At 37.4% G+C, this 11,950-nt stretch overlaps 1 protein-coding gene across 1 annotated transcript in view; it reads left to right on the plus strand.

Annotated features, from left to right (window-relative positions):
- The window catches only part of ppp1r2 (protein phosphatase 1, regulatory (inhibitor) subunit 2), a 32,828-nt gene extending 21,153 nt beyond the window's left edge, over positions 1 to 11,675 (plus strand). Inside the window, exons 4-6 of the mRNA XM_072572526.1 lie at positions 1,216 to 1,307; positions 8,158 to 8,310; positions 10,298 to 11,675. Coding sequence (XP_072428627.1) covers positions 1,216 to 1,307; positions 8,158 to 8,310; positions 10,298 to 10,341 — 289 coding nt within the window. The 3' untranslated portion in view covers positions 10,342 to 11,675. The remainder of the gene's footprint in view (positions 1 to 1,215; positions 1,308 to 8,157; positions 8,311 to 10,297) is intronic.
- The last annotated feature ends 275 nt before the right edge of the window (positions 11,676 to 11,950 follow it).

Genomic DNA, 11,950 nt, shown 5'->3' on the forward strand with positions numbered 1-11,950 from the left:
TTAGATGTGAGGTCCATTTTATAATATTGTGAAGTTTATAGATTGTATAAAGTTTGTTGGAAATGTATTTGTAAGGAGGATTCAAAGAGACTTCAAGCGTATTTAGACAGGCAAAATGAGTGGGCAAGAGCTTGGTACATAAAATACAATCTGAATAAATGTGTTGTTTTCTGCTTTGATATATGGGATGCAGGTTTCTTAAATGAGAGATCAGAAAGTGTTGAAGTCCAAACTGACCTAGATAGTCTTGTTCATAAGCAATTGAAAGCCTACCAGCAGGTATAGGAAGCAATTTGAAAGGCAAGCCATTATGTTAGTCATCATTGCAAGAGGATTTGAGTACAGAAGCAAAGAACTCTTAGAGTATTCATGAGACCGTTCTTTAATATTGTGTATGGTTCTGGTCCCCTTGCCTAAAGAATGCTACACTCCCCCTGTGGTGAGTGTATCCAAGGTTTACTAGTTTGATTCCTGGGATGGTGGAAGTGTCTGATGAGGAGATTGGACTTGTACTCTCTCTGGTGTTTAGAAGAAGTTGAGGCAACTCATAAAAATTCACAACATAATTGGATAATTGAGTAGGTGCAAAAAGAATATTCCCCCTGGCAATGGGGTTTACAGCCAAGGGGCAGTTTCAGAATAAAAGACTAGTTATTTAGAAGTGAGATGTGAGGAAACTTCTTCACTCAAAGGTTAACCTTTTGAATTCTCTAACCCAGGGGAGTGGAAGCTGAGTCAGTCAGTCAGTTCAAGGTGGAGATTAAAAGATTTATAGTTAGTAATGATAGCAAGAAAAATAGGAATAATTTGGGAATGTAGCATAGAGGTAAATGATCAACCATGATCTAAAATTGAAGAACAGGACTGAGTGGCTGAATGACTTCCTGTTCCTATGTTTCTGACATGTACCTTTAGCAAGCAGTGACAAAGCAAAGATTTCTAAAGGTTTTTAAAAAAAAAGTGATATAGGAATAGTCAAAGAAAATAAGTAATTAAGTAGAAGATCAGCCTTCATCCCATTGAATGACACAGTGGGGCTTGAAGGGCTGAATGGCCTATTCTTCCCTTATGTTCTTCTCAAATGGAAAAGACACCCTTGCAAAATTGCTTGTAAGTTTACTTAAAAGTCAGTGTACATTTTTTTGTTATCATACAACATATGAACACGTCTACTTTAAAACTGTTTGTAAAACTACAGATCTTTTACCTTTTTAGACTTACAGCAGCTGAGGGAGTTAATCCTAAAATCTTTGAGCCAAAGGAAGAAAGTAGTGATGAGGAGGAAGAGCTAACTCCAGAAGAACAAGGCAAGCCAACTATATTTTCATATTGAGGCAATGTGTTTCACATTGTTTTTTTAAGTTTCTAATGCCTATTCATGGTTAAACCATAAGGCCTATGATAAGTTGAGAAGGCTGCTAAATAATGTTCTATGGTATTAGGGGCAAGGTGCTGGTATGGATAGAGAATTGGCTGACTGGCAGAAGGCAGGGAGTGGAGACAAAGGGGCCTTTTTCAGGCTGGCTGCCAGTGTATTGGACCAGAGTAAAACCCCCTCAAAATATATCAAGATAACCTAGACCCCAACTTTTTCTTATTTTTAAAGGCAAGTGTAAAGTAGTGTTTTTTGAATGCAGTTTGATTAAACTACCAGGCTTGAAGCAAAACACACTTTAGCTGTAAGGTAAGAATACAAAGACAGGAAGAATTGGAATAACTTCACTCGATTGGAAAACTTGACAGAATAATGAATGATTTAAATACTAAACAGCAACTGTTCCAATATAGTAACATAACATAAACGCAACCTTGGCAAAGGGAAATTCAGTAAAATAGATTGTTTCAAAGACAATCCTCCAGCCCAGGAGGGAAGAATCTGTGTGTCCGTGTGTTCCAATATCTGTATATACCAATCTGTCGCACCAGTATTATTTGAAAAAAATAGTAGTGTGTGTGTGGGCGGTGCTCGAAAGGAACTGCAGGTCAGGCTGCATTCGAGGAGCAGGAGAATTGACATTTCGGGCATAAGCCCTTCAACAGGAAGGGGCTTTTTGGAAAAATATCCAATATGAATAATCTGAACTTGTTTCCTCACTTTGTGTTGTCACCAGTAACACATTCTCCTTTTGCTTTCTCCTGCATCAGAATACCATTTGAGCATATTCACGTGACATACTAAGATTTCTTCCTATCTGACGTTCTTGCCAAATAATTCCCCTCACTTAGTTTCCTTTTGATTTGATAAAACCCACTAAACCTTGCTTTTAAAGGTTCATGAACCACTGGTAGTAATACTAACACTTTATTTCTGCTAGCAAGACAATGACTGTTTGATTTTTGGTCAGCTTCCTATTTCATCACCACCTTTTAAATGTTGTCAAGCCAATTTATCTGCTCTATTTAATCTTTCCCTCAAATTTGACACACAATCCAAATATATGGTCTCTGAACTCTGACTCACCAATTTCTCCTTAATTAATTTTAGTGGTCCTCTCACCTGCTGCAAAACTAATTCAAGTGGACTGATTCATTAGGTGCAACCCTAATTGCAAAAAGTATAAATGGAATTCCTTTATCTCAATCCTCTGGATAGTCTTGACTAAAAGCCTTCAACATGGTCTTTAAAATTTGCCACTATTCTAATTCTCCCTCTGATTCTGGATGGTACACAGTGAATTTGAATTGTTTTATTCGGAAGTCATCCATAACTTCTTTGATTTTGATGTAAAATCTGATCCTCGATCTGATTATATTTCTTTAGACAGGCCATATCTAGCGAGAAAAAGTTTGATTTCGCCTTCTACAATCCTTTTAGTCGGGATACCACATAATGGCATGATCTCTAGAAACCTCGTGGACACATGCATTCTGGTCAGCATGGATGTGTTTTACGGGGGGATCCCTTCGGCCCTTGATGTTGCGCCGACCTGTGAAATCGATCTGAAGCCTATCTAACCTACACTATTCCATTATCATCCATATGTGTATCCACTGACCACTTAAATGCCCTTAAAGTTGGCAAGTCTACTAGTGTTGCAGGCAGGGTGTCCTGTACCCTTACTACTCTTAGTAAAGAACCTACCTCTGACATCTGACCTATATCTATCATACCTCAATTTAAAGCAATGTCCCCTTGTCCTAGCCATCGTCATCTGAGGAAAAAGGCTGTCACTGTCCAACCTCTGATCCAATGATCATCTTGTATGTCTCTATTAAGACACCTCTCAACCTTCCCTTTAACGAAAACAGCCTCCAATCCCTCAGTCTTTCCTCATAAGACTTTACCTCATACCAGGCAACATCCTGGTAAATCTTCTCTGCACCCTTTTCAATGCTTCTGCATTCTTCTTATAAAACTGTGGCCAGAACTGTACGCAATACTCCCAGGTGCGGCGGCACCAGACCTCATGGCTCGGAAATTCAGTCCCTCTGTTAATAAAAGCTAACACACTGTATGCTGCCTTAACAGCCCTATCAACCTAGGTGGCAAATTTCAGGGGTTTATGGACATGGACACCGAGATCTTTGCTCATCCGCACTACCAAGAATATACCATTAGCCCAGTACTCTTTATTCCTGTTGCCCCTTCCAAAATGAATAACCTCACACTTTTCTGCATTGAACTCCATTTTCCACCTCTCAGCCCAGCTCTGCAGCTTATCTATGTCCCTCTGCTACCTGCAACATCCTTCCGCATTGTCCACAACTCCACTGACCTTAGTGTCATCTACAAATTTACTAATCCATCCTCCTATGCCCTCATCTAGATCACTTATGAAAATGACACACAGCAGTGACCCCAAAACCGATCCTTGTGGTACACCACTAATAACTGAACTCCAGGATGAACATTTCCCATTAACCACCACCCTGTCGTCTTTCAGCTAGCCAATTTCTGATTCAAACTGCTAAATCACCCTCAATCCCATGCCTCTATTTTTTGCAATAGCCTACTTGTCAAACGCTTTACTGAAATCTGTATGCACCACATCAACTGCTGTACCCTCATCTACCTGTTTGGTCACTTTCTCAAAGAACTCAGTAAGGTTTGTGAAGCACAACCTACCCTTCACAAAACTGTGTTGACTATCCCTAATCAAATTAATCCTATTTCTTATAATCCTTTCCAACAGTTAACCCACAATTGAAGCAAGGCTTTCTGCTCTATAATTACTAAGGTTGTCTCTACGTCCCTTCTTGAACAACGGAACAGCATTTGCTGTCGTCCAGTTTTCTGGCACTATTCCTGTAGACAATGATGACAAAAGTCAAAGCCAAAGGCTCTGCAGTCTCCATCCTAGCTTCCCAGAAAATCCTGGGAGAAATCCCATCTGGCCCAGGACTACTATCCCATCTATTTTCACACTTTCCAGAATTGCTAACACCACCTCCTTATGAACCTCAATCCCATTTAGTCTAGTAGCCTGTTTCTCAGTATTCTCCTTGATAACATTGTCTTTTTCCAGTGTGAATACTGATGAAAAATATTCTTTGGACTCCACGGATAACTTCCCACTATTGCCCTTGACTGGCCCTTATCTTACTCTGGTTGTTTTTTAACTCCTGACATACCTATAGAAAGCTTTAGGGTTTTCCTTGATCCTACCTGCCAAAAACTTCTCATGTCCCCTCCTGACTCATCTTAGCTCGGTCTTTAGGTCCTTCCTGGCCACCTTATAACTCTCAAGCTGCCTTACCTAGCCTTCACAATTCATGTTTACATAAGCCGCCTCCTTCCTCTTGACAAGAGATTCAACTTCTTTAATAAACCACAGTTCCCTCACTCAACCCCTTCCTCCTTGCCTGACAGGCACATACTTACAAAGGACATGCAGTAGCTGTTCCTTGAACAAGCTCCACATTTCAATTAAGCCCATCCCTGCAGTTGCCTTCACCATCCTATGCATCCTAAATCTTGCCTATTTGCATCATAATTGCCTTTCCCCCAGCAATAACTCTTGTGCTGAGTTATATACGTATCCCTTTCCATTTCTGAATAGTGGTCACTATCACCAAAGTGCTCGCTTACCTCCAAATCTAACACCTGGCCTGGTTCATTTTCCAGTACCAAATCCAATATAGTGCTGCCTCTTGTTGGCCTGTCTACATACTGTCAAGAAAGCCTCCTGCCTGTATTGGACAAAAACTAACCCATCTAAAGTAAATAACTATAGTGTTTCCAGTCAATATTTGGAAAGTTAAAGATCCCATAACAACTATCCTGTTTCTCTCCTATCCAGTATTAACTTTGTAATCCTTTCCACTACATCTCTGGACCTTTTCGGAGGCCTATAGAAAACTCCCAACTCTCCTATCTTGTTTCTAACCTCAGCCCATACTGCTGGATCACAGATGGGAGTGATGCCTGCTGTGGTTGAAAGGCCAGTGGGAAAAATCAGGCAGCTGAGGTGTTACAGGAAGTACGCCATGTCTAATTCAACCAAATCTCTTTGTAGTGGAGACCAATAAAAATGTTTACCTTACTCCAAATGACCATCTACTAGTAATTTATGTGCTACCCATTACATCGCTTTTCTATAACCTACCAGCATACAACTTGATGAACTTCTGCCCATTTTTCTTCTACTTGAATATGTGATGGTCTCCCATTTCCTTATCAAGACCTTACTTTAAGATAGTAATGTTCTGGGATATGCTCAGATTCTTCTGGATATGCTGTTTGATACAACCGCTTTAATTTTTCATCTCTGTAATTCAGCTAGCCTTTCTGAACTAAAAATATCCACTTTATCCTCCACCTGTTCTTGTTTTTTCTTAACCATTTTGATCGTACATTGTCTGATTGAAATTCAACTTCCTTACTTTTACTCCTTGATTTCTACTACTTTTTCAATATGTAGCGTTCTGACCTTGTTACCGCACAGTCAGGAAAAAGTCCCAGAATATGCTTAGTTGCCTGATTTTCCACTGGTTTTCAACCACAGCAGGCATCAAGCCCATCTGTGATCCAGCATATCATTACGAAGGATAAACAATGCAGATATACAATCCTTTATCTGAAACCCATGGGGCTAGCTGGTTTTTGGAATTTGGAATTTTTCAGATTTTGGAATAAGTGACAGTTTCACGGTGAAATTTTAAAAAGTCTTATTGAACAGCAGACGCACCTGTGAGTATTAAGAGTGCTGAGACAGAATTGATGCCTGCCAGTGCTGGGCCACGCCTCCACGTCACATGGGTGTAGAGTTGGTTTAACTGTTTGCACACCAAACAGCTTTGTTATAGAGGAAAAAACCTCTCAAAAAAGGCCAGATTTCAGAGCTTTGTGGATTTCGGATAAAGGAATCTATTTCTGTACTTCTGGAATCGAGATTTTTTTTCTATTGCTCCTACTACTATATTTTTCACTGGATTCTCCAACCTCACTCAATATAATGGAACACTGCTCTTCTCACCATGAATTCCACAAGTTACCACCTTTTCTGGCAATATTCCTTTTGAATTACTTATCTTCTGTCACCATGAAACATTGATTTATTCCTGTATCTCTTTGCAGCTTTTTAGCTTCCACTGTGCTTTCCTTTACCATTTCAACAAACGCACTGGTTTATCCTGCTTCCCCATATCTGTCTTGTCAGTGCTTTTACTAAACCACCACACAGCAATTTTGTGTGGCCTACTTTATGACAATGAAAACATCTAAGTTTTTTTTACTTCCCTTATTACCTGAGGATTTCTCTTTGCCCCAATTTCTATCCCTCTCAAATAGAAATTGCTGTTGGAAGCCAAGCTTTGATTCGTGAATCAACTCAATCATCTGCCATTTCCAGTATTAATCTTATCTCTCTGCTCTTCCACATGATTTCTTACTACTTCAGAAAGTGAATTTTTGAACTCCAAAATAATAGTCTAAGAGTATTGTGTGTTTGATCTGTTTTCAGTCCTTTTATCCACCTGTCAAAGTTACTTTGTTTGATCTTTTCAAACTCTATATATGCTTGACCACATTCTCTCCTTAGATTCTAAAAATGTCAGTTGGCTTCTGGCACACATTCATATGCATTTCAGACAGCTTTTTTTAAAACCTCTTAATGTTCCCCAGATAGTGATGCAAATACCTCACCAGCTGTACCTACCAACTTTGTTTTGATCAACAATACCCACATGGTCACTTTCTCAAATGAAATGAAAAAGGCTTCTACATCCTTCTCGTCGAATTTAGGCAATGTTCAGATATTTTTAAACAGATCCCACCAGGACTTTAGTGATAATGTAACTGCTTTCAATCACTCCTCGTTACTACTTCTACCTTTCACCTTCAGCTTCATAATTTTAAGTCGACTTTGAGTTTTCTGTTCTAAAATTTTGAAATTCAAAACTCTTTCTCCCTTTCTTCTGCTTTCAATCATAATTCATACTGTTTCATTTCTGATTTATGTTGAAGCTGCTTCATTGGCAATTGAATTTTAGCCATTTCCAAAGATTCCACTGGCATTTCTGACAATTGTAAATGTCAAGTTATTACTGCAATTAACTCCCTTTTCCTCACAAATGAAAGCAATTTCAATTCCAGCTTGTCTGCCAGTTCCAAAAGCTTTGCCTTGCTCATTTTCTGTAAAACTTCCGAAGTGACCCCCCCCACTCCCCAGTCTCGATTTGGAGGTGGTGGTTTTGGACACAGGGTGGACAAAGTTAAACATCTCACAACATCGGGTTATAGTCCAACAGGTTTGTTTGGAGGGTGGGGAATCTGGAGTAGGATCACAAGAAAGATCCAAGAAATGAAGGGCTTGTCTTATGAGAGCAGTTGAGAACTCAAATATGTGATTATTCAGGGTGTGAATTGGTATTTATGTTTCGCACTTCATGAGAGATTTCTGTATTATTTTATCAACTGTCTGTCACTTGGTAATTGAATTGGTTGTATTATTTATAGTTGATTTGCTGGTGAAGCCATTGGAAGATGAACTATCTTTTTCCTTAACATTCCTAATTACTTACAATTCACAGTATCCTTTTGTGGAATATGATGTGTGCAATCTGATGCCCATCTTTTAGTTACTTCACAATAAATTCAATACTTTGGTTAAACCTTGCAAAGTTCTGTAGAATCAGTAAATAAATGTGGTGGCAATCTGTGCTGAAGAAGAAAAAAATAATTTCACAATGAGACTTAAATATTTCATTTCTTTGAAGAAAACAAGAAGCAGTTTGAGATGAAGAGAAAAATGCATTACAACGAAGGCATGAATATCAAATTAGCACGACAGTTAATTGCCAAGGAGCTAGATGAAGAAGACGAAGATGGCATGAAAGGAGCTGATGACCGGGAAAAGGACTTTGAAGATGGTAATAGTAAAATGCCTCATTTTTATGTTAAATATATTGTTTATAATCTGTTTTGAAACTAAAATGATTTGGGACAAATTTGATTATATGTCAGTTTTAAAATTCACAGTAGTTTCACAGATCAAAAGTGAAAATTTATTCCTGACTATTCAAATCTTCAAACCCATGTCAAATGTAGACTGATATAATGTCACATTTATGCATTTAAGAAACAACTGCAAATATTTAATGCATCTGAGGGCTGTTTTTTAAACTATATTAAGCCAATAAACTAGTACATTCACTTGCCTAAGCATACTATGCATGTGCTTCAGAAGTGCAAGCATTTGAGTTGAAACTTGTTCAGCATTATCCCTAAATTTTGATTTATTCGAAGTTTCAAGACTTCTGTTGATATAATGTACAGTGGCTACATTCAAACCCGTGATATTTACCACCTGAAAGGAAAAGGGCAGCAGGTGCAAAAGAATGCAACCAACTCCATTCAAGCTACACATCATCCTGACTCAAAATAATATCATATTCCATCACTCTTCCAAAGTCAAAATCTTGATCTCCACCCACCCCCACAAGCCCTATTGTGTGCTGTACCTTTGTCACATGGATTAGCCATTCAAGAAGGTCTCACTATTTTAAGTAGCAGTTTGGATGGACAGCAAATGTTAGCCTAATCAGCAAAAAAAATTAAACACTCTTGCTACCTCCTCCCACCAGTCTGAATTATTGCTTACTCAGTCGAAATATGACTACAAATCCTATACCTGACAATTGTGAAAACATTGAGGATATATCTGTATTTGCTTTCACTTTAATATCTGCAAGGCTAAAACCATTGTACTTAATCTCTCTGTAAACTGCACACACAAGCACAAATGCTTTGCTTTTCCCTGGCTACTTGCTTGAGGTAAACACGTAGGAATAACTGTGATTGCTCTTTGATTCTGTTCCATCACCTAATATCCCATGTAGCATTTTTAATCTCACTTGGTGACATATTAATCATCATCTTGCCTCCTAGCTTACCTGCTTTAATGTTGTCATCAGCTGAGATTGTAGTCGAATTTGTATAAATCTCTTGTTTGCCATCCTTTCTAAGTTCTGCTTGATGTTTTTTTTCCACTAACCTTCACTTGTTCCCTGTTCCCATTCCATTTGAGTGCAGATGTTCTTGCTCTCACCTGCCTCTGCAACTGCCTCCAGCCCTCTGTACCAAAGTATTCCCTCTAAGCAGTTGACTGTTTCCTGTTCATACTGTCATCTTAAGACTACTGTAACTACCTTGGTCCTACCCTGAAGCTTTATTATTAAGACATTGAACTAATTTTATCCACATCTTTTCAAAATTATTTTCATTATGCATTACCGTAATTCTTCAGCTTATTTTGCTGGTTTTGGAATATATAATGTTTACTAATCTGCAAGACCCAATGATGTAGGTGGTTCAATGAAAATAATATGTTGTCAGTGGAAACATAAAAAAGCTAGGAACATAGTAATAAAATGATACATGTCTGTATTCTCTGACCAGATATGTCATCTTAAAATTAGCTACAGAATTTCAAATAGTAAACTAAATGAAGTACAACATTAAAACCAATTGAAATTAGCTTAAATGGATGATTTGGGTTAACTGACTCCCTAACTTGTTAAACACTACCGCAAACAGCTATTTGATCCACAATAATATACTATAATTATCTATCCATCAGGCACTTAGCCCAATTTGGTAAAAGAAAATCTATTTGGTCTGTAATCCAATTAGTACTGAATTTCTATGGGATAACGTGTTGACAACAGTAAATAAAATATGACCAACATGGGTAACAATGTACTTGCAGTAACTAAATTGAGACAAAGCAACATTGCCCAGCTTTAATATGTTAATAGTTTAATTGCAGATTAGGACAAATCACTAAAATAAAAATATGCTCAGTACTATTTTTCAAACATTTTAATTTTCTGCCTTTTGTATTTTCTTTACCACCAGATACAGATGAAGACCTTTCTGAAAGTGAGGACATTGATTCATAGAACAGCCATGTTTTAAATCTGGCCCAAAAATATCCAAGCTAGCAGCAATTACCATGAAGGTTTTTAATTTATTCAAACACTGGGGTGTTTCAATTACAATCTCCCTTACATTCAGAGAAGTCTCGTTCTACCTGTGCACTCAGAATTTTGTAGTCGGTGTGTTTCTGCAGTAATGTAAATAAAAATCCTCTTGAGAGGTGGGCAGGATTTGTCTGTCTACCTGATTTTATTTGTGCTTGCACTGCGGTTGGATCACTGAAAGAACTTGTTTCCTGGAAACCACAGTAGCATAGAATTCATGCAGTAATATGTAGCACAGAACACTTTTTTCCAGCAGCTCTCAGCCCAATAATCAGCCTGTAATACATTCATATCTGTGTAATGCTATGTGCACATGTTCAATTCACATTGATACACTTTTGCAGGTTTGTTGCAGAGTACTTCCACGTTTTGCATCAGGTAACCAGTTCCAGTTCATATTTTTATATTTGAGGATTTTGTACTTTTGGTTTCTGTGGGGCTTACATTTGGAAAATGCTCAAAATGAAAGTACTGATAACTGGCCAACAGAATGCAATATTTTGTCTTTGAAACTTTGAAAACACTTTAATGCTGCTGATGGTATAAGTTAATAATTTGTACTTGTGTTCATGTTAATAGCATTCACTTAAAGATACTGATAAACGGTTTTTGAATGCTCAAAATCTAATCAAATACCAAGTGTAAAAATGTTTACTAAGTGCCACCGTTGTCAAGACATATCTAAACTTTTTTTTGGGTAGTGGATTAAAATTCAAATGAAGTCACATGTATTTGGTGTAATGTACAGTTTTATGTAGGGCAATGAAAGAGATAATGACTCTTCATACTTTTGATTCAAATGGTAGTTATTGTTTTTTTGAAAATGTTTATGCTTCTCAAAGTTTGTATTTTAATCCTTGAAGTTCTTTGTGACCTGTAGATTTGAAAGGCACATTATTGATAAACCCATTGTAATGCAAACCATTTGTATAATTCAAAATTGATTATATAATCCCATTGTCCAAAGCATAGTTTTCTCTGGAATATTTTGTCTGTGGTTTTCGATGGAACATTTTGAGGTGAATTTATTTTACAGATATGCACACTCCCTGAACATCTATTTTCACTGTTTAACAAATCACAGTGTCCTGCAGTATTTCATCTAATTATCAAATCTGTACTCAATGTTATAATTCTAGACTTGATAGCATTGGTTCCTATGATCTTCACCCAGTATTGTATTCATTTCAGTATAAGAAAACTCGACTATTGTGTGAATAGCAATATAAAATAAAAACGTACCTCCACTTTGAGTAGATTTACTGAAGATTTTATTGTCTGGTTTGTTTGAGAATGAAAAGGTTATTATTCACCAATTGCACACCATGCGGTTCAGCGTAAATTGTTATAAAAGTGTGAAGTAGCAAACTTTTGAATGCATGTTTATAATGAGATAAAACAAAATTGATGTATAAGATTTTCACACTTGGTCAACATTAATGAATAACTTAGTTAATAAAGTAGTAGGATACTAAATTAAGAAGTGCTTCGAACTTTCCGAACTTGAGTATAAATTTTCCAGCCAAAA

The sequence above is a fragment of the Chiloscyllium punctatum genome, chromosome 6 (genome assembly GCF_047496795.1).
Source record: "Chiloscyllium punctatum isolate Juve2018m chromosome 6, sChiPun1.3, whole genome shotgun sequence".
In the NCBI taxonomy this organism is placed as follows: Eukaryota; Metazoa; Chordata; class Chondrichthyes; order Orectolobiformes; family Hemiscylliidae; genus Chiloscyllium; species Chiloscyllium punctatum.